The sequence below is a fragment of the Zalophus californianus genome, chromosome 2 (assembly GCF_009762305.2).
Source record: "Zalophus californianus isolate mZalCal1 chromosome 2, mZalCal1.pri.v2, whole genome shotgun sequence".
In the NCBI taxonomy this organism is placed as follows: domain Eukaryota; kingdom Metazoa; phylum Chordata; class Mammalia; order Carnivora; family Otariidae; genus Zalophus; species Zalophus californianus.
Window position 1 is genome coordinate 158,587,811 of NC_045596.1, and position 23,929 is coordinate 158,611,739.

Here is a 23,929-nt window from a genome sequence, read left to right on the forward strand (position 1 = left end):
TCCACTTCAAAGCAGACCTCTATATTTGGGGAGTGGGATAGGAGAGGAAATAAAAAGGCTGCTGGAGGAATGTTTGTGAGCTGTGGGTGGGAAGCAGTCCAGGGGGCTTTGAGGGGGGCTCTGAAGAACGGCTGCTGGGGTTGTCTGCAGATGCCAGCAGCTCAGGTCTCGGGGAAGGATGATGGAGGGGGGATCCTCTCCCCATAAGTGCTACTGCTCCCCACCCCATCCTGGCTGGGCTCTGAGTTGCCACGGAGACCACTCACACCGGAGCTACGTAATTTCCAGGGAATGTCCCAAATTTCTGGGTCCTTCGGGAGACACCTGAAAGAGAAAAAGAGAAAAGGCATAAAAGGCATTCCCCAGACTTCTTGAGTAGGAATGTGGGGGTGAGGGACCTTCCACTTCCACTGGCAGTGCCCGGAACTGCAGGCGGAGTCCCTGTCCCAGGGACGGAGGATTTGTTTTACTCACTCTGCCCCCTAGTGGGAAGATGGGCAAAGCTACACTTCCTCATTCAAGGACTTGGAATTTGGGTCGCCTATAACTTGGCACACAGCACAGAATTACCCCATCTTCCTCAGGAAAGCAAGGAAGCCGGAGGTTGAATCCAGAACTTAAATGTGGAGGAAACTCACTGGTCTCACCTTCAATTTAGACATGGGACAGACAGGCAAGGCCTAAAGAGAAGGCCAAGTGAATGCCCCAAAAGCACTCTGTTGCTTAGGGGTAGAGGTGGGAGTAAAATCCAGTCCTCTGGTCTGCTACAACCCCAAAGAAACCCGTGTTCTGGAGTGGAGAAGAGAGAATGCTAGAAGATATAGGAATGTAAAATGAAATTAAAGTCCTGAACCTTCCCTTCCTGGCAGGCTGGCATCCTGACTTCCCGATAAGCAGCCCATGCTCACCCTGCTCTCAGGCCTTGCTGATACTGTCCCACTGCCTGGGATGCCTCACCTGCCCATTAAGGGCTAGCTCCCCCACTTCCTCCAGGAAGCCTTCCCTGCCTGTACTATCTGATGTGATAACCACTAGCCACATGTTGTTACTTAGCACTTGAAATGTGCTGGTGTGGGGTGCCTGGGTGGCTCAGTTGGTTAAGCATCTGCCTCAGGCTCCCTGCTCAGTGGGGAGTCTGCTTCTCCCTCTCCCTCTGCCTGCCCCTCCCCCTGCTTTTACTCTCTCTCTAATGAATAAATAAAATCTTTAAAAAAAAGAAATGTGGGGGCACCTGGGTGGCTCAGTCGGTTAAGCATCTGCCTTGGCTCAGGTCATGATCCCAGGGTCCTAGGACCAAGCCCCACATAGGACTCCCTGCTCAGCAGGGAGTCTGCTTCTCCCTCTCCCTCTGCTGCTCCCCCTGCTTGTGCTCTCTGTCTCTCTGTCAAATAAGTAAAACCTTTAAAAAAAATAAAAAATAAAGAAATGTGCTAGTGTGACTAAGACATTGAACTTTCTAAACCTTTCCTCTAAAAGCACTTGTGGTTTTAATACCACAAAAGTGGTGCTTTTTCTTGTCTATATTTGTAAAACTTTATAAGTGGTAAAAAAAAAAAATTTAAATGCAGAGGTGTACAGAGTAAAATGAGAATGTGCCCCCAAGCCCACCCCTCCAAGGCAAGAACCGTTAACAAGTGAGTGCTCCATTATCACTGCTGTGTCTGAAACTTGGTCAGCAATGAGGTGCTAGGATTCAGATGAGAAAGGATGGGTTGCCAGGTCAGGAGACTGCTGTTGGGGCCCCTTCTGCCCAAGCAGCCTTGCCACCCTTTAAGCTCTGCAGTGGGAGGGGCTTCTGGCTGCTCACTACTCTTTGAGGATGGCCCCTTCCTCTGAAGCGGAGGCCTATATGGCCCTGCCCACTCGGAGGAAAAAGGCCATGTGAAGCCTGCTGGGTTGGTCACCTTGAACCAGGCCAAGGCCAACTTGAGGGTTCCTGCTTTAGTCCTTTAACTGAGCTGCCCTAGGGCCAGCCCTGTGGACTGGGGAGCCAGCTGCTAACTGGGGGTGGGGGTGAGTGATGCATGGGTGTGAGTGAGACTTGGTCCTTTCCATCAGGAACTTAGTGTCTCAGGAGGCAGGCCCCTCCCCCCAAAACTGCTCCAGAGACAAGTGTGTGGTGGGAAGGAGCAGGGGTGTGAGGGTCGGGAAACCTGCTGCCCCCGAGTCTACACCGACTTCATCAATGACCCTGGCCTCGTCTATCAGACGTGAATCTTGGCTGAGCCAGTATTGGCAGGCTGTAGCAGCCCACCCGAACCTCCCCAGCAACCCCCAGGATGTCCCCTTCTGACTTGTCCCCCAGGTCATGCCCCCAGCACCCTAGGATACTTCCTCTGGTGTGCCCCCAGCTATCCCGCCAGGGTACTCACAGACAGTCCCCTTCCGGCCGGCCCCGCGGCCCACCCACCAGGCCCACATACCCACGAACCAGCCGTCGTCACACTGCTGCATGACATCCACCCGATCCCCCTCCCGCAGCTCCAGCTCATCCTCATTTTGGGGCCTGTACTGGTACATGGCCCGATACCTGTGGGAGACAGCATCATGGCAACCACTGGAGCCTGGCCCCTGCCTCAGGTCAGGCCCAGAGAGTCTAACCCAAGTGTTGCTACATCCCCTTAATTTTCCAGATGACTCCATTATCCCCTGGCCCAGCTTCAAGAAAGGTGACTCTGTCTGGCCTCAATGCATTCTTTCCGTGGCCTGCTCCGTGTGCCCCGAGCCCTACCCACCTCAACCCCTCCTCCTCGGAGCTCCCACTGCCTTCAAGTCAGTTCTACCAGTTCGCACACTTCACACTGGAAACCCAGATGGGAGGCTGAGGCCGAGGGACAGAGGGTGGGAGGCTTGCTTTAAGGCTGCAGGGCTGGCCGGGACAGGTCAGGCCCATCACAGACAAGTGGCCCCCCACCAAATCATCCCTAAGTGCCAGAGGTAGGAGTTTACCAAATCCATCTTAGGGGGGAAGTGGCAGGCTAGGGGGGTGGTCAGTGTGTTCAGTACTGCCTGCCAAGCAACATGCCACCCCTGACCAAGCATCCCCAGATGGTACTCACGGGGTCCAGTGTATCTGAGCGGTGTTGGGGGGCATCCCCAGGTCCAGGGGACGGCTGGAGCCTCCAGGATGGGACAGAGCTGACCCAGGGGTGCTCTGGGGGTCCACAGGAGGAAAGGCAGGCACACACAAGCATGAGGGAGGAGAGTGCCACCGGCCCCCCCTCCCTGCAGCGGCATTTCTCATCCTGTCCCCATCTTATCCTCTCAACCCCCATGACACAAAGAGGTCTGCTTGAGCACTTCACTTCACAGGTGCTCGGAAGCTGAGGCCCAGGCAGGGTAGGAGGCTGATTCTAACAGTCAGCACCTGGGAGGGGATGGGAGGCGTCCGTGCACTGGCCGTGCCTGCTCACACCGGTTTGCTGAGAGAATGGAGGAGCACAGGAGAGGAGGCCCTTGTTTACGGCCTACCTCAGTAGGAAGACCAATGAAGTCTTTTACCCATCAGCTATTACAAACTTTTAGTTCAAACTACCCAATTCCACAGCTGAGAAACCCAATCCAGAGAGGGTAAGTCATCTGCCCAAGGTCACACAGCAGGTGAATGGCAGACTTCTGACTCCCTCATGACCATGTCCCAGATATTGATATAGGCAGATCACGAGAGTGGAGTCTATAGGGTCAGGAGGCCTGCGCTGGCTTTGGGGTCACACCTAGAGCTGGCTGGCTGCCCCATGCCTCCCCCAGCTGTAACTACAGCTCAAGGGCCAAAACCAACTTCACGGGTGTGAGGGCCACAAGGCTAGGGTGGCTCTGCAATGCAAGGCTCTGCCCCGCTCTCCCACTGCTCTGTCCTGGGGCACACCAGGAAGGATTCCAAAGTGCAAATCCACCAAAGGAATGGAGGAAATAGTGTGGGGAGCAGGGATCAGCTCTCTAGTCTGAGGCAGGTCACCCTACCTGGGTCTGGGTTCTGGGCTCCTGGGTGGGGAAGGAGAAGCCGGCGCGGCGGGGGAAGGTCCGGCTCCCCCAGTCGGTGGGGTCCACTGGGCTGTGTGGCGTTAACGGGGAGCCGGAGTGACGAGCCAGCCGGGCAGTGGTCAGGCGGGGAGATGCAGGGAGCTGAGGGCCGTCGTCACAGATGCGGAGCCGGGGCTCGCGGTACACCTGCACGTAGCTGGCGGGGAAGATGCCCTGGCGCCCCGTGCCCGAGATGCGCCCCTCGTACCAGTTCTCATTCACCTTGCGGATCAGGCAGATGCGCTCCCCCTGGGGGTGCAGAAGGGCATGAGCATCTGCAAGGCCCTCCAGGGCACCATGCCCCCAACAGGGCCCCGGGGGGTCCGTCTCACGTAGACCTAGCGCCTTGCACAAGCGAGCCAGCTCAGAGAAGGTGAGTCATGTCACAAGGCAGTGGTAGAGTCAGGAGCCGAGCCCAGGCTGCCTGAGGGAGCCCAGAAGTCGGGGCTCTTCCCACAACATGCCGCATTGGGTGTGGATCAAGGCTGGCCTCTTTGGGAAGCCCACCCGGCACCTACTCCTTGGACTTCACAGCATCCTCTCCCCAGAGTTCTGGTCCCTAGAGTTCTGGTGGCTATTAACGAATCGGGCTCTGCCAGTTCTGAGTTGTGCAGCCCTGGACCAGTTACCTTGCCTCCCTGAGCCTAGTTTCCTCACGTGTTTCGTGGGGATAACAATGCTGTTGCTTTGAGGAGCAAAGGAGATCAATGGCAGACTGGTAAGAAGCACTGGACAGGCATGAGCCGCCACTGCCACGACACGGTCCTGTCCCCGCCTCCTCGCTGGGTGACCCATCACCACTGCATCAGAACACGAACTCTCCGACGGCGGCCAGTGTGTCCTCCAGCCAACATACTTGCTGACATGAGGTGAGGCGGCCCTGGGGAGGGTGCTCTCCAGCCCCCTCCTGCCCCCCACCTCTTTCCACCCAGCCTTTCCCTCTCTCTCCTGGGGGCCAGCTCTTCCGGAGGACATTCACAAGAGGCGTGCATGGCCTCTGTCCCAAAAACCAACCAAAGGGAGACCAGTTCCCTGTTTTCTAGGACAACATTTCTCAAACTTACCTTGACCACGGTCTATAGCAAAAAATATGTCCTAATAATAAGCCAGTACGTGCACATGTGCATGGGTATACATGTAACTGCTTAAAAGTTTGATCAAATACCCTTTCTACATGAAAGCTATTCTAACATTTCCATTCTGTTCTTCTAAAAATGCTGACTGTGATCTCACAGCCTACCAACCTGCAACTGGGAAAAAAAAAAAAAAAACAACGCAACTACTCTAGTTTCAAACTTCTTTAAAAATGGGCTAAATGAAGGGAAACATATCCAAAGAGATTAGGAAAAATTTTAAATACTGGGTGAAGATGGGTACACTTGACGCTACACATATTTACCTATGTCTTCATGCACCCCACCCCCACCCCCACTTCCTGCAGGGCCAAACCTTGCGGAAGGACAGCTCCACCTCCAGATCTCCCTTGAAATTGTACTGGGCCACAGCTTCTCCATACTCCAGCACCTGGTAGGTTGGGGGCTTGATGGGCTTTGGGATCTCATCTGCAGGCAGCACCTACAGGAAGAAAGGTCACGAGAAAGACTCAGCCTGGGCATCAACTGGGCACAGAACCGGGGCTCCCGGGAGAGTAAGGTAACAAAGAGAAGATGGTATGGGCGCGATCTGCCCCCAAAGCCAGTGAGGACATGGACACCAGACACAAGCTTGGGGGTGGCTGGGGTGAGCACAGCCAAGGGGTGGTTAGTCCCAGAAGGCTACTGGAGGAAGAATTTCCCCTAGAGGTGTGGAGTAGGCAATGTCAGAGCAAAGAGGGAAGCCAGTCCTAAGAGACAGCTTAAATTGGAGCCCAGAAGTAAATGAGGAATTCCAAAAAGCAGCACATACCTGGTAATCTGACCTGAAAGTGGGGATCTAACATTTTACCACTGCTGAGAACCAAGTGTCCCTCTTTCCCCTCCCTTCTACCCCACCCAGTGCCCAGAATCCCCATATTCTCTTTGCTTCACCCTACTCGTAAAAAAATCAAGAAGCTAGTAAACTAGTTCATACTAAGATGTAAATTACTGATACAATGGAATACTGGCTATACTTTGTGGAATTTCAGAATCAGAGCGACTGTTCTGAAGGTAGGGGAGGCCTACTGATACTTATCAAATCGAAAGCCCAAATTAAACAACAACCCAATCCATGGGTTAAAGAGGAAGTCACAAAGGAAATAAGAAAATAGAGTTGAATGAAAAAAAAAATCCAAATCTATGGGGTGTAGATAAAGCAGTGCTTAGAGGAAAATTTATATCATTAAATGCTGATATCATATCTTTAAGTAAACTCTACCCCCATTGCGAGGCTCGAACTCACAACCCCAAGATCAAGAGTTGCAAGCTCTACCGACTCAGCAAGCCAGACACTTCTGGATCTTGTACTTAACCACTTGTCTCCGAACCTTAGCAAGCACATTTGTAAAATGGGGATGACTGATCACTTCTCAGGTTAATAAGAGGAACAAGGGAGGTAATAGACACGAAGGAAGTGATGAATGTATGTGTGATTTATAAGCTGTCACACATTTCGTACTCTTGGCAGTTGCCCTCAGGATCCTTCCCAAAGACAGCGTGAGAGAGACGGATGCTGAATGGTGACAGTCTGGGCTGCTGGCCTCTGGTGCAGGAGAGGGGTCATGTGGTTCTTCATGGGCTAGGCTCCACCTTTGGCGCTCGTTTAAGAAACATGTCCCGAGTGCAGGCAAAGCACTGGGCCCAAGCGAGCGGGGGGGGGGGCAAGGGCATGAATGAGGCTGACTTGGCCCCTACCCCCTGGAGTTCACAGTTTTACCTACCAGGAAGCCTGTAAGATGTGGAGGAGCAATCAGCTCCACAGAGGGGCCATGCAGGGATAAAGGGGTCTGCACTCTAAGTCTCTGCAAACCCATGCACCCTCCCAGCTGGGCTCCTGCTTGCTCCTCTGCTTACCTCCACATAATTAGCAGGGAAGATGCCTAGCCGGCCATGGTGCTCCCCCTCCAGCCAGTTCTTGTCCACCTCCTTGTGGATGTAGACAATATCACCCTTCTTCAGAGTCAGCTCCCTGCAGGCCAGAGCAAGGATATCCAGCAAGGTGAGGGCCTCCCAATCCTCCTTCCCTTCAGACCCTGTCTTGTGCACCCAGAGTCTCCTCCATCCTCTGGGGGAGGCTGTGGCAGCCCTGTCCTCCCTCTCCTCCCATAGGGTGCAGAGACATTTGGGGGTGCGGGTTGGAGAGAAGGGCACTTACTTGGGGGACTGTGCCTGGAAGTCAAACTTGAGTCTGGCAGCCTTCCTCTGGGCAGGGGGAGAGGACAGAGGGAGTCACCTTAGTCAAGCAGGTGGCAGGTCTAGAACAGCCACCACGAGAACCACCCCAGATCCCCACGCACCCTACCCTAGCGCTCCCACCCCTCCTTACCTTCTTCTCTTCCTTCCTGGCTGGGCTGCCCCCTCGTTCAGAGGCATTAGGGTCTGTGAAAAAGCGCTACCTCAGCTTGGGAAGGCCATGTCTGGGGCGGGGTGTTGGGATGGGGTTCTGCTCCCCCCCCCCAACCCCAGCACAGGGCCAGTGTTAGCAGCGGGCTCTGTAACCGTCCTCCTACCACCCCAGCCCCACCCCAGCTGCACGGGGCACCAGCATATCGGTTGCACGGTGGCGGGCCTCCGGGTGAGAAAAAGAGCAGGAGCTGGTCCTTACCTCGAGCCGAGGAAGGGTAGACAAAGTCCCTACGACCTAGGAAGGGGCTTGCTCCATCCGCCATTCTGTGGGGGCTCAGGGGCCGGGAGGAACCCCGGTAAAGTGCATTCGGGGAACTGGAGCTCCAGGCGGGAGCCGGGCTGCGCGGGGACACGGTGTGTGAGCCACCTGTCTGGGGCCTCACACCCTACGCCACTTACTCCTGCCGCCCGAAAGTCTCCCCCTGTCTCCCGCCGCCTCCTCCCAAGGCGTCTCCCACGTCCCGGGCTCTCAACAGGATGTCCTACTTCCCCAGCAGTCGCGGCCGGGAAAGGGTGCGGCCTGGGGTCGCGGCAGGCGGGAGGACGCGTGGGAAGCCGGCCGCGGCCACCCAGTCCTCGGGCGGGGACACTTTCCCTCCGCGGCCACTCGCCGGCCTCCAGGCCCCTCCTCCCGCGCCCTCCGCGGGGCTCGCCCCCTCCCCGCGCGGCCGCCGCCGCCCCGTGCCACGTCCCCCGCGCCCCGCCTGGCCACTCACCGCGCGGGGGGCCGCGGCTCCCGGTACCGTCGGGGCACTTGGGAGCTCTGTAGGGGGAGATGGGGCGCGGTCAGGGCCCGGGACGCCGGGTCCCCGCGGCAGCCGGGGCCGCCGCCTCCGGAAAAGTTTGCGGCTCGGAAGGGCAGGAGGGGTGGGGAGAGGTGGGAGGGACGCGGGGTCCTAGAGTCGCCCGCGCAGGCGGGCGGGCCGGGAGCCCGGGAGGAGCCGAGGAGGAGGGGTGGGGGGGGGCGGGGAGGAACCGTGGGGCGGCGGAAGAGGGGAGGCCGGCCCAGGAAACCGGGGTCGGGTAGGGGTTGGGGTCCCTGCGGACTGAGGTCGGGGGTGGGGGGGCGGGGCGAGGTGGGGGCGGGGAGCACCCGGCACCCGGACGTCAGGCTGACGTGGAATCGGCCTGGAAGGGTTCTTAGGGGTCACTTGGAAAAGTCAACGCCCCGCATTTTGTAAAGGAGACAGCAGTCAGGGATGAAGCCCGTCCAAGGCCCAGCTGAGTGCGGCTGGAGGCGACACCTCTGCTCTGCCTGCCCCTCCCACCCACGCTCCGCCGCTGTGCGGGGGGACTCCGGGTCCCAGAGTCACCCAGGAGGGGACTGGGAGGCCGGTACCTTGGGGGACGGCTGCCGGGTCTCAATTGCCCGCAGGTCCTTGTCCAGCTCCGCGCTCAGCTTGGCCAGCTCTCTCTCCAGCAAGACCTGGGGGAGGATTACGGGGAGAGACTTGGGCAGGTGAGGGGGGGGTGTGGAGGGCACAGTGGGGGAGCACTGATCGAAGGTCAGATGCGAGATACTTAGTGGGCAGCAGGACAAAGCAAAGCACACTGTGCTTGGGTAAAGGGCAGGCTCAGGGCACAGGGCCAGGACAGGCTCCCTGCCTGTGGGCCTGCCCAGAGCTGTGTCTCAGGGTGTCAGGACAGCCCTTCCGCAGCTTCTCACTGGCCCTCTCATGGGGCTAGCTCACCCATCCCGACGCCCATGATGGTACCTTAGCACTTCCTGATAGTGCCTGTTAACTTTCCTGTTCGAGAGCCCATAAAGCTCCCGACTTCCTCTCTCATCAAGTCTTCTGTGGCTTTCCACAGCCTGTACCCTACCTGCTTTCCTTTCCACTGCCCCTCCAGCCTTTGTCTCTGCACTCCCCCCCACTGAGCGCGTGCTCTCTCTCTCTCTCTCTGCCTGGCCAAGCCCTCCCAGCTCCACCTCCAAGAATACAAGTCCACACTGACCACTCCCTTCTCTGCTCCCACTTTGGTCAAGAGACATGTATTCAACACATATTTGAGTGCGTATTGTATGCCAGGCACTGTCCCAGGTGCTGGGGATACAGAGGTAAACCGTATGGGACCGGAGAGGGTCAGAGCTTTGGGTCTCTGGCCTCCGCGCGTGGTCACTGGGGCCAACACCACCCAGAAGTCTCCCTCATTTGTCCTGGAGCATAGCTATCTCCCTCCCCCTCCAACCTGTCCTGCAGCACTCACCTCAATGGGCGGGGAGGGCTTCTCAACAGCGTCATCCACCAGCGGTTTCTTGGGCTAAGGGTGGGAAGGGTGAGTCAGTGGGGGAGGATTCCAAAATGCACTAACCAAGGAGTATGTGCACTCTCAGAGGGCCAGCAGGACACTCACCTTCTGTCCAGTTTCTAGTTCTTGCAGGAACTGGTTCCAAGAATCTTCCGTCCAGATATTGTCTGCTTTCTCTTGGCGTCTGGCCACCTGCATGGAAGTAGGTGGGCATCAGCTTGAGCAGAGGAGTACCAGGACACTATTCAGGCTCCAAAAGCAGGCTTGTAGGCCACTGCCTCACCCCTCTGCCTGCCAGTGCCTTCCTAAGGATTCTGGGCTCTCCTGGCTGCACAGGACAGGCTCCAAACCGAAAGGGCATTATCCTACTCTTCAGCAGAGGGGCCTGGTCAAAGAGCACAGTGCCAGGGGCAGTGAGGGGAGGATGCTGGGAAGGGTACCTGATTTGGGGTCTGATGTAGGGAGGATGCTCCAGGATTACAGTTGAAGGTGCTTCTAGGAGCCTCTTCAGAGGGGTCCCAGCTTCTTCTAAAGAAAGGGGAGGACATCTCTTCATTTTCCTTTTAGGGAGACTAAGGCATAAGTGAGAACACAGCCCTGCACATGCTACCCCGACCCCCTGCCCCCTGGCTTTCACTGGCTCCAGCCTGTGAAAACAGTGTTACACAGTGGAGAGTTATGCGCTCGGAGTTCAAGTGCCAGCTCCATCACTTAGCTGGGGTCTTTTGGCAAGTTCCTGCACTCTCAGAGCCTCAGATTCAATACCTATAATATGAGAAGGAGTCCCACCTTCGTGAGGGTGCGGTGAAGCTCAGGTGGGAGAACATATGTGAGATGCCCAGGAGAAGGCCTAACACATGCATCTGCTCCGTCAGTGGCCAGTCCCTTCCTACTGGCCTTAGTGAAATACCCTACATGCGTGTTTAGTCTGGCCCCACGGCTGTGGCATGTATGTTTGTGCAGCTTTGACGAGGCTGGTCTTCCAGGTTGTCGCAGTGGAGTGGTCTTGCACACATGCCCAAAGGTGTGGGTGGGTCTACATCCTAGTCCGAGGAGAACCCTGGGCAGGGCAAAGGGCCTGCAGCCCTGACTCGGGAGCCCTGGGCAAGCTGTTTTTGCTCCCTGCGCCTCAGTTCCCTGAGGGTGCTGCATTCAGTGATGTCATCTGTGAAACCACTCCAGCCACCAAGGCTCCACACTGTCACATTTGCCTTCGTTCCCCTCCAGGGCTCTTTTCTTGGCTGGCTTAAGTGTTCCAGAATCTGTTGAGTCTGAATGTTTCCACCACTGTACCAAGATTATCAAATGATGGAATGTCTGACCGGAGGGTCAGGATTTATTGGCTGTAACTATGACTCTATTCTCTATTTTAGAAACAATAATATTAGTAATACCACTGATAATGAGAATAGAATACATCGTTCTTAATTTAGGGAAGCTCTAGTCATAGTTGAGCCTGTATATTAGTAATATTCGTGGAGGGGCACCTGGGTGGCTCAGTTGGTTAAGTGTCCGCCTTCGGCTCAGGTCATGATCCTGGAGTCCCAGGATGGAGCCCCATGTCAGGCTCCCTGCTCAGCAGGGAGTCTGCTTCTCCCTCTGCCTCTGCTCCTCTCCCACTGCTCCTCTCCCCACTCATGCTCGTACTCTCTCTCTGTGTCTCTCTCTCAAAAAAATAAATAAAATCTTTAAAAAATAATAACACGTAGAGACTTCCTATGTGCCTAAACCCTCACAACCATGGTGTGGTCCCCACTCAGCAGATAGCTGAGACTGGTTAAGTTGCCCAAGTTCACATGGCTAGTGGCAGCGCACCAGCTGGAATCCAAACTCTGCGTTCAAATCTTGAGCTCTTAGCCTCTATCTTATTAATGATGCCAAGAGCCACAGGCCAGGTATGGCCACGTTATTGAGGTTAATCCCTTCCTGTAAAGGAATAAGAAACTCGTTGATTTCACTTTGAGGCAAACCTGCTGATTCTCAAGCTCTGGTTGAGCCCCCTGCCCAAGGACCCCGGCAGCCTGGGCTGGGCTTGTGTGGTTTGTGCAGAGCAAAGGGATACGTCCTTCACTTATATGGAAGTGGGAGGAAAGTCGGATCCTCTTGGGAGGAAAGTTAGGATCTTCTACACTCCTTGTTTTCTCTCAGGCTTTGGAGTGAATGGCCACAGGTCCACGCCTAGCCATGGGCCACCCCACTCTTCGCCCCATTATGACCTGTGGATCTTTGGCGTGATGAGTTCCTGCCACCAACCACAAAAGCAACGCAGGCATTCCTGACCAGGAATGGGTGCAAAGCCCACCCCTGCCCACCATTCCCCTTTGGCCCCGGCAGGGAGCGAGAGAGAGTATCTGGAATGGTGGGGACCCTAAGAAGGAGCAGAGCTGTGAGATGGGGTGGGGGGAGAGGCTGTACTGGCTGTGGCCACCAGGGGGTGCCAGTCCCCACCAGGAAGCCAGTTTCCCTCTGCAGCCCTTGGGCCCCTTTCCCAGGAGGACTCACCCACTCAGAGAAGAGGCCTGGCCTGGCCTGGCCACAGGTCTTTGCTGGGGCCCTGGATGCCTGGAGTCTGTAGAGGCGGCACAGGAGGAAGCCACTGAAGGTGGGAGAAGACGGGCCAGGGGAGGCAAGAGCTGAGCTTGAGGGTACCTGGGTGAGCACTGAAGATTCTGGCACCCACTCCCACACATGCTCTTGGGTGGCTTGTGGGAACAGGGTTGGGGGTGCTCTGGACCATGCTATGGGGGCTTTGCACCAAAACCTTTACACTCTTCACTAAATCTTCACAACTCTGGGGTAGGTAGTGTCCCCATTTTACAGACGAAGAGAGAGAAGCCCAGAGAAATCACAGCCAGGGCGAAGACTCTCACTGGACTGTGAAGCCGAGGCTCTTCATTGCCACCTACCAGGGAATTTGGAGCTCACCGGAAATGGGCTATACGATCTTCTCAAGTTGAACTAAGCCAACTGGGGAGCCTCAAAGCCAGGCATGGCTTACAAGATGGGCAAATACGGGCACTGAGCTGGGGTGGGCCACCCGCCCCCCCTCACCTTTGGGTGATTCCTCAAAGGTCCAGTCCAGCTGCAGGTCTGCGGGAGCAGAAAGGACCAGATCAGGGGTGGGGCAGCAAGCGAGGATGGCGAGCCCCGTGAGGCTGCCTCAGCGGCTCCCAGCCGTCCTCCTGCCTAGGGCAGGGGACGAGGGGCTGAGTCAGGGCCTGAAGAATGTCCCGAGGGAGGGAAGGAATTAGGAGGGCAGTTCTCTGGAGGGTTTGAAATGCCTCTGGCAGACTTAGGGCCTGAGTGAGCCAACCCAGGCAGTGGACTTGCCCAAACCCTCCTGCTCCTCCCTCCCTGCGTTCCCACACACACCCTTTCCCTGACCTTTGTAAACCGGCCCTCACCAAGTCAGGTTAGGGAAATTCCACTTCTCCTTCTCCCTCTTTCCCTTTCTGCACCCTCTTCTCAATGCTGGTCCTTCCCCCTTTGCCCAGATCCACTCCTCATGGTGCTCATGACTTTCCGGGGCCTCCTAGGAAAAGCTACTGACCCACCAACCTACTTGATCCCCTTGGCATGCAGACGTGCCACAACAGCACTTGTCTTAAACGCAGACCAAAATGCCTCTCTCCAGATCCCATACCGTCCTCCAGCTCCAGGACCGTTTTGTTTTCCTTTGCAGCAAAGAGTTGGCCATAACAAATTCACTGTCTTCAATTCCCCTTTTCCATAAGTAAATTTTCAGCCCCACCACGATTGCCCCAATCACTCTTAAGAAAGATGCCAGTGACCTCCATGTTATCAAATCAAAATACTTGGCCCATCAGCAACATCTGTCACAGTGGATCATTCCTCCTTGAAATTCCTTTTTCATGTCGCTTCAGGAAGACAACTCTGGGTCTCCTCTCCGCTGTACCTTCTTAGTCTGTTTGGCTGACTTCTGCTCATCTCTCAAACCTCTACACATCCAAGTGCCTCAGGGCTTAGTGCTTGGGCCTCTGTCTATCTCCCCAGGTGATCCTGGCTAGTCTTCTGGCCTAAAAAACCCCATCCATCGCAGGGATTCACATCAGAATTAGTTGGGGAGCTTTCAATCAAAATCTTTTTGAGTGAATCCCAGGTATTTCCATCTGCAGCTTAAGCCTCACCCCTGAACTACAGACTTGCATATTAACTGCCTACTTGACATCTCCAGCCAGACGGACCTCATCGAAAACTGAAAGCCTCTTAGACCGTACCTCCCTCAGTCCTCCCTGAATCTGGAAGCAACATCCTTTGACTTGCTCAGGTTTCAAGTCATCCTTGACTTCTTTTATTCATGCCACATCCACTCTATCAGCAAATTCTCATGACTGTCTCCAGAATCCCACCAGGCCCGCTGCTACTGCCCTGGTCTGAGACACTGTCGGCCTCTAGCCTGGATAAAAGCCAGGCCCCCTAAGTGGTCTGCTGTGTCCTTCACTGCCTCATCTCCCACCCAAGCTGGCAGCCAGAGTGAGCCTTCAGAGCATGTCACTCTTCTGTGCTCAGAAACTCCCCTTGGCTCCTTCGCTCTTGCAGAGTAAAAGTCAAAGCCCTGACCAGGGCCCCGAAGGCCCTCCGTGACCAGATCCCGTCACTCTGACTCTGTCCCCCACCAATGCCCCTCTCACTCCAGTCCAGCCTCTCCTTGCTGCTCCAGAACTGGCCAGGTCTGCTCCTGCCCCTGGGTCTCTGCTGTTTCCCCTGCTGCCAGGCTCCTCGCCTGGCTCCGTAGGGCTGGCTCCTTCCCTCCCTCAGCTCTCGGCTCACATGCCACCTATCAGGGCCTTCCCTCACCAGCCTGCACTGGGCACTGACCTTTGCTTTTTCTCCCTTGCCCTTACCACCATCTGCCATATTAAATATGTATCTGTTTATTCTCCCTCTGTCTTAAGCTTCACTGGAGAAGTGACATTCTTTTTTATTCCCTGTTTCATCTTCAGCACCTAGAATAGTGCTCAGCACACAGTAAGTGCTCAATAGATGGTCAGGGGACTGACTGAACAAATGAGTGACTGCATGGCTTCCCGGTACTCTCAGAGGAGATGAGGGACAGTGTGTCATCATTGTCCTCCCAAGGACACAGAAGAGTTTGGAGACTCCTCCCCTTTGGCCTATTTTAGGGAGGACCCACCACAGAGCCTGGGGTGGGTGGAGAAGACCTCCCAGAGCAGCTAAGTTCCCTTTTCTGCCCCTCTGTACCCCAGCCCCAGGGGCTGGAGCCCACTCAGCAGAGACAGGGCCCTAGAAGGGTGTCTCACCTGGCATTTTCCGGTGAATCTGCTGGAACATTCTCCGGTACCAGTCCCTGGGGCTATCAACACTCTGGGATCAGAAAAGACAAAGTCAGGCCACCTTCTTAATAGGAAGCCACAGAAGTTTTTCCTTCCTGAGTCCTTTCTCTGGCCACCCTTGAAGTGGGCAGGCTGTTGTGATAGGTCTAATAAAGTAACTCCATATGGCACATTACATATGAATAAGGTGTAGAGAAGGATCTCCCTCAGTGGTGTTCCATCCCGAGGCTGTAAGATTTGGGGTGATTTCTATTTTTTCTCTTTGCTTTCCTATATCTCTGATGTTTCTACAACAAACATGTATTTCTATGTAATGACAAATAAATGCAATAATATAGGGGTAGAATGGCATTTCACAGCTGAGACTGAAAACAGCCCTGGGAGGTATGTTACCTACTTCAGTTTCAGATGCAGAACTGAAGGCAGGCAGCTGGAAGAAGGGCAGGGCCCTCGGAGCCTGGGCTCTGGATCCTTCCAAGCCTGCCACAGTGTGAGGGCATCTCACTCAGGACTCTGCCGGCTCATTCAGCCCAGTCATTCACTTAGCAGCTGTGCCAGGCCCTGGGGCTATGAACAGAGGGGGTCCCTGCCCGGGGCAGCCCTTACAGCAGGGACTCTGCACCTCTGAGAACCTGGGGGAGCATTCTAGATCTCCCCTTCCCCCACAGATCACTTGTGCAACTCAGACCACAAGAGCGCTTGTCATTTATGTGGTTCCACCCATCATGGTGGAACCGCTGCTTTAGTCTGAAATGGTTTGGGTGCATTCTTGGTTGCTCCCACTTTAATTCACAGAAGTGGAGCTCAGCGTTAGGTCCCTGGGCCCCATCATCAGTGGCCCCCAGCCCTGGACTCACAGATCGGGGGGCAATAGGCATGCCGCTCTCATCCACAGGCCCAATTCCCTCATATTTGACCCAGCGCTTGTCCCGACGCTTGCTGTCCTTGGTCCATGTGGCTGACCAATTCTGGGGATGCTGGGAGGCAGGGATCTTCTGGCTCCCCGAGGGCTGGCTGCCAGGACCGGGCCAGGTCTGATACCAAGCAGGGTCTGTAGGGAATGAGCAGCAGAGCATTAGCAATGGGTAGGGGCCCCACCTGGACTTGTTTGTTCCTTAGCTCTTCAGAACATTGATCCTGTGGGTTCAAAAGTTTCAACATCTTGTTTGACTTGATGAGACAGACTCTACAGCCTTCCCCATTCCCTGCAGGACCAGAGGCCTTTGTTTATTTTTTAGTTAAAGTAAATGAAAATGGATTTTGTCTTGAGAAATCTGTGCCAGTGTCCGCCCTATCCTTTCCGAGGGCTGTCCTAAAAGCCTTCAGAATGAGGGCTAGGAATCATTACTTGCAGAGAATGCTGGGGACAATCCTAGCTGGGAAGGCAGTAGGGTGGCAGAAGAGACACTGGGCTTGAAAGGGGGACAAAGAATTCAGACACCAACTCTACCACCTACTGACCGTGTGACCTGGGGCACAGTAAGCAACCTCTCGGTGCCTCTGTTTCCACTTCTGTAAAACGAGGGTAATCATGGCAAACATCCAGAGAGATCTGGTGTGTATGACCGTGCCCAGCACAGTGCCTGACACACAGTCACAAGGCTCTTGAAGAGGGACAGAAACTCATTCACCAGACATGGTGACTGTGTCCTCAACTTCCCCAGAACCTTCAGGCCCCAAGTCACCAGAGTTGCAGCAAAAGAGTGTCGGGGCTGGAAGGACCAGGGTCTGAATCTCAGCTCGGACTCGGACTCGGACTGAACATCTCTGAGACTCTGGTTCCTCGCTGGGAAAAGTTTGATAATTGTACCTTATCTTTCTAGGACATCAAGGGATTAAATGAGAGAAGGCTTAGTGTGTCTTTTCAGTGTCCCGCATGTTCTAAGCGTTCAACAATTATTTGTTAAATGAATAAACTACTTGACACAGTGCCTGCCTCAGTGAGATGCTCAATAAAGGATGTCTGCCTCCTCAGGAAAGGGGTCCCCAGGGTTGACCTGCACCCAGGAGGTCCTGGGGTCTTCTGGACTCCATGGCCCAGGCTGGGATGACTTGTAGGAGCCCAGGGGCTGACAGGCTCTCAGAGCTGCCTCTCCAAACTTCGGCTTGGCTGGTGAGTCCAGACTTGTGCGGTTTGGCCCCCTGCTCTTTCTGCAGCCAACATATGCTCACATTCCTCCACCCTTCCATCCCCAGTCCAAGCTATTCCTCAGCCTGCTAGAGGTCCCCGTGCCTCCCAAGGCAGTGTCCCCTGCACACTTCCTTCCGCTGGCAGGGAAGGGATGCGTCAGCCTGCTCTCTCCCTCAGCAGATTTCACACTCACAGGCCATCAGTGTTCACACAGAGAAGGGCAGCTAGATGAGCTCAGAGGCCCGGGACCTTGATAGCCCTCCATGCCCCTCCTGCCCATCACAGGGTGGTGCCAGATGGCAGGGCCCAGGAGGCTCTGATCCCCCCACCCCTGACATGGGACTCCTGGAGCAGGTTTTCCTGAGCAGACCTACCTGGGTGCCGGGAAGCATCTCTCCTCTGGGGGACGTACCCCTTGCACACGGTCCTGGGCGCAGGGTCATGGAACTGGAAATTAAGGGTATTGGAGCCACCATTCCGGATCACAGGCACCTGTGGGGAGGGGCCAGGAGCTGCAGCTCAGGCCCGAAAGTTCCGCAGAAGGGTGGCAAGCGCAGACACAGTTTACCCCACGGTGAGGGCTGGAGGGCCAGCCAGACCCCTTCGCTGGTAGCCAGTGAGGCTCTCTAGAGCTGTCTTCTGCCACTTCCCTCCATTCCTTTAATCCTCCTGCTCCCTCACCTGTCCTTGGAGGTGCCCGTCCACCCCGGGCCCACAGGAACCCTCTCCTCACTGTCTCACTCACCCGTGCCCCCCGGGAGGACGACCCTCTGTGGGCCCGGAGATTGCCAGGGAGGAGGTGGTCCAGGCTGAGCCCAGCCGCGAGGTTGCAGGGTGGGGCCTGCATGCTTGGGTCAAGGTTGGGGGGCTCCGGGTGTGCCAGCTGCTCATCTGTGTGTCCTCTGTGTGGAAGGAAGGAGGAAGGGGAAGCCCTGCTGGGCTCAGCCGCCTGTGCCCTCTGGGCTCAACCTTGGGGGCGGGAAGGGGGCAGCGGTGGGGGAGCTCAAGGACCCAGGAAACAGGCCTCTGCGGGCCCTGGACTGCGGGCTGCCCAGCCGGCCCCCAGAGGCACAAAGGGCTGCTTGTTAGGCCTGGGCAGGAGCTCGGGGTGGGCGTGGGGGAGGGGAGGCTAGCGAGGAGGAGGGCGGCTGGCTGGGAGCGGGCCTGCTGGACAAAGCCTTGGGCACACGGGCCCTCTCACTGCACAGTGTGGCCTGCTCCCCCAAACGGAAGGCAGAGGGGACTGGGGCAGCTGGCTCAGGAGGGCCTGGGCATTCAGGACTTTGTTCCAGGCCCCTCTCCCTCCTCCAGTCCCTCCATGAGCATCTGCTTGCCAGCAGGCACAAGGCCTTACTTGGGCTGCGGGAGAGGCCCAGAACAACAGCAACCCCCCCCACCACCCCACCCCCACCCCCACCACTGCCCAGCAGGGCCAAGGTTATGGGAGGGGGAGAGTGTGGGGGCATTTCCAGGCAGAAGGAACCACTCCTTCTGAGCTCAAAGGAGTATCAGCTCCCTTCTTTGGCTTTCTTCCCTGGAACTGAAGCCTCAGAGGGCTCAGGGGGCCAGTGAGGGGTGGGATGGAAAGCAAAGCAGTGGATAGGAGCCAAGTGGGACTTGCTCATGGAGACGTGGTGCTGAGTGTCCCCCACCCCCACACACCACTTTCTTTTATACCTCCAGGCTGGTTTTGTTTTTTTAAGATTTTTTTTAAAGTAATCTCTACACCCAATGTGGGGCTTAAACTCACAACCCCAAGATTAAGTGTTGCACACTCTACCGGCTGAGCCAGCCAGGTGCTCCTATCCTCCAGAGGGCTTTTTTGAACAGAGGGTCTTCCTGGCAGCACCATGCCTGACTGGCAGGCCTGGTTCTTCTCTCCATGCAAAGGTTACTCCAGGCACCCAGGAGATGGAGGTGGTCAGGCTGTCCAACAGGGCTTTTCTACCCTGCAGGCTGTGGTGCAGAACTGAGCCTCCTCACCTGTGCAGCTGGACTGGACCACAGCTGAGCCAACCTCCACTGCTGGGGCCAGACCCATCCTGGCCTTTGTGTTTGGAGTTAGGCTTGCATGTGCCTGTGGGGTTTGGGGGCTCACGAGAAGGCCCAGAGGGCCTGGTGAGGTGCTGTGTTTGTGTGTGGTGAAATGGGAGTACAGTGCTGTGAGTGTGACTTGTGAGAGGTACCACAGGGCTAGGAGGTTATGTGAGCAGCTTGGGAGTTGTGGGTACAGAGGGATGTCAACTGAATGGTAGTGGGGGGTATGCAATGGGGGTTCATATGAGCAGCACAAGAACTGTGGAGACTAGAGGGGGTGAAGTTACAATAGGGGGCTGTGATTACTTCTGTACCCAGTTCCTGCTCAGGCCACAAGGGCTGAAGGGTACAGACAAGGCTGATGACAGGTCCCTGTCTCTGTTCTGAGTGGGGATTTGAAAGACCTACTGGGGACATAGCTTTTCCATGCTCATCCCTGGCTGTGGGTGGGGAGGGCGGGGGAGTGAGGGCTGGGGCTGGAGGAGGGGCTGCTCACCAGCTGGATCCAATTAGGACTCCGACCAAAAGCAAAACATGCGGACACACCCCAGTTCCTGCTGTTTTCCCTCCCCTTGAGGGGGAAATTGAGGCAGGGGAGAGCAGGAGATCCAGAGGCATGAGGCAGGCTGGTTCCTAGCAGCAACCCCTCCCTTCCCAGCTGACTGCTTGAGGCCAAGTTGCAAGGTCAGCATCAGCAGTCCCAACCATCAGCTGACCCCGGCCTCCTTCCCTCTCCTCCTGACCCACCCTTCCCTGCTCAATGAGAACTGCCCTCTAGTAGTTTGGGGAGGACAGGAGGTCCCCCATACCATCCAATTTTCAGGGGTTACTGATCCTTGGTGGCCTAGCTTGCCTCTCCCCAACTCTTGCCTGTGGCAGGCAACCTCCAGAGACAGACAGGGGTGCGTGGGGAAGAGTGGGCTCACTTTTTCTCTCAGTGGCTGTGCCAGGAGAAACTAAAAGCCACTTCTCATAGACAGATGGGGGCATGGAGGCATTGGTCCTGCATCTGGCCGAGGACAGAGTGGTGCCAGGAAATCTCTGGGGTCCTCCCAGAATTCTGGCAGTCCTTTGCCCAAAGGGCTGGAAGATGTGAAGTCGCTCCACTGTTTGTAGTTGGCAGACTCCTTTCCACCTCCAAGTATGGCCATGACCTTGGGGGCTTGGCCCTAGGAGCTTTTCCAGGTATTTTCCAGTTACAAAACCACGTGGACAAAGACAGGTTTTCTCGAATTTCGCCTTTTCCAGATTGAGAGGGGACTTCTTCACCTCTTTCCACCCTGGAGATGCGGACGAGGACTCCCAGGGGGATGGGCACTCTGCCTTCCCTTCGGGTCGGGCACGGGTCCCTCCCCGCCCGCGGGCCCCCGCCTCTTCTCCGCCCCCTCCCCTTCCCGGCACCTACCTTCCCCAGCGAGCAGGTGGCACCGACTGAGGACGCCGGGGAGGGCAGAAGCATCTCTGCCCGGCTTCTGCCTGGTGCGGCCGCGGCGAGCCCTCGAGAAGGTAGGGCAGGGAGAAGTCCGGGCTGTGCCGCTCGCCCTCGTGACCGGGTCAGGACGGGCTCCGCGAGGCAGGGCGCGGGAGGAGGAAGAGGGAGATCGACGGGGCGGAGGGCACGCGCAGGGAGGGAGGACCGCGAGAGGCGCGCGGGCGGGCGGCGCAGTTTGTCTCCTTCCAATCTGCTGTGGGCCGCGCGGGTAGGGTGGAGGGGCCGGCGACTCCCTCTCCAGCCTGCGGGGCGGGGGCTGGGGCCGGCCGGCTGGGGCTGCGAGTGCCCTCCGTCGGGCCGCGGGACGGGGACGAAGTGGCCCCCTGCCGAGGGGGCCGGGCCGGCCGCGGGCGGCGCCGGGAGGGGCCGCCAAGGGTCCCTGGGGAGCTCGCTCTGGTTTCCCAGCTGCCTTCTCCGGCCCCCACCGCAGGGCTGGCGTCCGAGCGGGGTGTGCGTGTGTTGGGGGGGGTGGCGAGCGCCACTCAGAGTTTCCAGCGACATTTCCAGCGTGTGGGAAGGGAGCCCTGCATGGCGGAGCCAGGACAGAGGGCAGGAATGATTAAAGATCCCGGGTCAAGCCAGCAACTGATACCGGCCCGGCAGCCTCGCAGACAGGACCGAGATGCAGACAGGCTGGGGCCGAGATAAGGGCACCCCAACAAGTAGGGTGGCTCAGCGGACCGAGTTAAGGTCCCGCCGGCTCCTTACCCACTTGGGGAGATTTTGTGCTTTCGTAAGCGCGCGTCCGGGCGTGTGCAAACAAACACACGCACACAGATGGCGCGTGCACCAGCAAATGGGCGGATGCTCACACGTGCAAGCACCGATGAGGGCAGCCCGGGGAGGAAATCGGCCTTAGGGAGCGGCCCCCTGGGCGTGCCGCGCCCCTGAAGAGGATGAGGGCGGGGTCCCTTTGGCGGGGATGGGGTTACCAGGGTCTTGGTGTTCCCATACACCGTGTTTGTTTTGATCTTGCTGCTTTTCCGCTGTTCCCGCTGCTCTGACACCAGTCTCAAGAGCCTGCGCCCATTGGCTCCCAACCCCTCTGGCCATCCCGTCTTTCCCTTCTCCTCCAAGGCTCTGTGTCTGCACAGAGCATGTTACAGAATGTGAAGGTGCTTAACGAATGTTTACTGGTAATGGAAAAACTGGAGTACTTCTTAGCCCTTGGCTTGGTTCTGGGACCCAAGCCCCAAACCAACCAAATAGCAAGTAGTTATCGGGCAATTTCACATCCATCTGGGGAGTGACCAATGATAAATTATAAAAATATGAAAACATTTATTGCATGCCTACTGGGTGTAAGACTGGTGTCCTGAGACCACCATGCACTTTAGGGTGTTTTCCAACAACATCATTCAACTCAAAAGTGGAGAAGGAAGGGAATGGAGAAAAGATGAAAAAAAAATTTTTTAATTCCACCATTATTGATGCTATTAGTTTTATCTTTTCTCAATTCAGTTAAAAGAGCTCTCCCCGTGTGGTGAACCAGCTTGAAACACTATCACATGTGAAAGAGGAAGGCGGCATGTTTAGGTTGTGCAGAAGCTTGAGAGACAGGCACGCTGGCTAGCATCCCCTATCTGCAGGGCTGCCATGTGGAAACGGAATGGCTGCACTAGCAGAAGTGGGACCCTTGGGTGCATACTTGGAAGCAGATCCAAGATTTCCAACGAAGAACTTCAAGGAGGATTACAGGGATTCCAAGCCTACTGATCATTGGGCATCTCTCTAAAAGTAAGGACTGCATTGAGAAGGGAGCTGAATGAGGTCACCTTTGAAGCCCCTTCCAAGAATCTCTGATTCTCCAGGAAAGCTGAAGGATGGGATGGGTAGCCCCGACCCACAGAAGACAGCTGCAGAAAGGAGTGTAGGCATTCTGGGACTTCTTGAGGACAGGCAGCAGTGCATTGTCCTACCCCTAAAGCTTGGATACTTACCTACCCACCCTCAGCACCATCCTCCGCCCTCCCTCAGGGATAAAATATATGCCCGCTTCCTTGTCACCAGTTTTTTTTCCCACCTGTCAGAATCCTTGCGACTAAGAAGGGCCACATCTCTTTCATGTTCATCCTTGCTCTCCAAAGATGGTGAAGCTGAAGATCTTCCAATTCCAGGAATCCTGGCCATACCCTCTCTCACCAGCAGCGAGCGTCTCTTATTCTCTAGGGCTCTGACCTGGACTCCAAGATAAATATTTAATGTAGAGGGTGCAGCTGAGCTGACAAAGGTCCTTACTTCCTGTTTCTCACAGAGGGAGGTAGCAGCCAGGGGTGAGGAGCTAGGGACTGGCTACCAGTTTCATCTCTATGGGAATAGGGAGTCCAGTAAACAGCTTTGTAGGAGGAGGCGGGTGGGCCCACTGGAGACCTGAACCTTTCTCCTGAGCTGCTCTGACTTCTGCCTACTTAGGCCCAGGCTCTGCTGGGCTTATCACCTTTCTCAGGTCAGAACCTGCTCTGCCCTGGTACCAGTGGAAATCACTCTCGTTCCGAGTCTTAGGCCATGTGCTTGGACCAAGGACGAGCTATAACAGGATCCCAGGATAATGTTCCCTGGTGGCCATCGGGTCTCATAGCAAAGAGGATGAGAGATTGGTAGGAGCATAGAGCATGAGGAATCTTGACCGATTCCTCCCTTTCTGCACATATTTAGGGAGAAGACTCCCTCCTCTGAAAAGTGGAAGATTATAGGGGGGAGGGGAAGTAGCAAAGTCCAGGGATGTAGCCAAGAACCAGGTATCTGATTTCTCAACCCCTCCCTCCAGCCTCAGTTCTACTTGCTGCCAGCTGAACCCCGCAGACAGCTGGCATGGTTTAGGGAGAGGCTGTCCGAGGTGACCTGGCTGTTGTCAACAACAAAGAGATTCTTTTCATCCCAATGTACTATCTCTGCTCTGGTGACTCCCTTATCTAACAGGGACCTCCCTCCCTGTGACTCTTCCCCTACCTCTGGCACTGCCTTCTGTCAGGGGGCTGCCTCTGCCTTCTCAGAGTCACCTGAGCCATAGTAAACACAGTTACATAACTGCTCTGTTTTTCCTAGCTATCTGATCCTGGTCAGCAGTAGGCCCCATCCCCACCCCCGCTCCTCAAGCCTGCCACCTTTTGTTCTGTGAATTCTCCCCAGGTGGCACCCATGT

The 23,929-nt window shown here is 56.1% G+C and overlaps 1 protein-coding gene across 8 annotated transcripts in view; it reads right to left on the minus strand.

The window, feature by feature from the left end:
* The window catches only part of SORBS3 (sorbin and SH3 domain containing 3), a 26,968-nt gene continuing 3,039 nt past the window's right edge, over nt 1-23,929 (minus strand). Inside the window, exons 2-22 of one of the 8 annotated variants that reach the window (XM_027597462.2) lie at nt 22,811-22,965; nt 18,004-18,160; nt 17,633-17,705; nt 15,985-16,178; nt 15,095-15,158; nt 12,864-12,902; nt 12,315-12,408; nt 10,253-10,340; nt 9,918-10,004; nt 9,771-9,824; nt 8,902-8,988; nt 8,279-8,325; nt 7,762-7,901; nt 7,483-7,535; nt 7,312-7,358; nt 7,011-7,125; nt 5,470-5,595; nt 3,961-4,269; nt 3,060-3,154; nt 2,424-2,530; nt 1-324 (exon numbers count right to left, since the gene is read on the minus strand). In XM_027597462.2, the coding sequence (XP_027453263.2) occupies nt 263-324; nt 2,424-2,530; nt 3,060-3,154; nt 3,961-4,269; nt 5,470-5,595; nt 7,011-7,125; nt 7,312-7,358; nt 7,483-7,535; nt 7,762-7,901; nt 8,279-8,325; nt 8,902-8,988; nt 9,771-9,824; nt 9,918-10,004; nt 10,253-10,340; nt 12,315-12,408; nt 12,864-12,902; nt 15,095-15,158; nt 15,985-16,178; nt 17,633-17,705; nt 18,004-18,160; nt 22,811-22,917 (2,145 nt within the window). In that variant the 5' untranslated portion in view covers nt 22,918-22,965 and the 3' untranslated portion in view covers nt 1-262. Of the gene's footprint in view, nt 325-2,423; nt 2,531-3,059; nt 3,155-3,237; nt 3,423-3,960; nt 4,270-5,469; nt 5,596-7,010; nt 7,126-7,311; nt 7,359-7,482; nt 7,536-7,761; nt 7,902-8,278; nt 8,326-8,901; nt 8,989-9,770; nt 9,825-9,917; nt 10,005-10,252; nt 10,341-12,314; nt 12,409-12,863; nt 12,903-15,094; nt 15,159-15,984; nt 16,179-17,632; nt 17,751-18,003; nt 18,161-20,700; nt 21,987-22,810; nt 22,966-23,929 lie in introns of those variants that run through there. The other 7 variants (XM_027597461.2, XM_027597459.2, XM_027597463.2 and 4 more) reach the window with 7 other exon arrangements.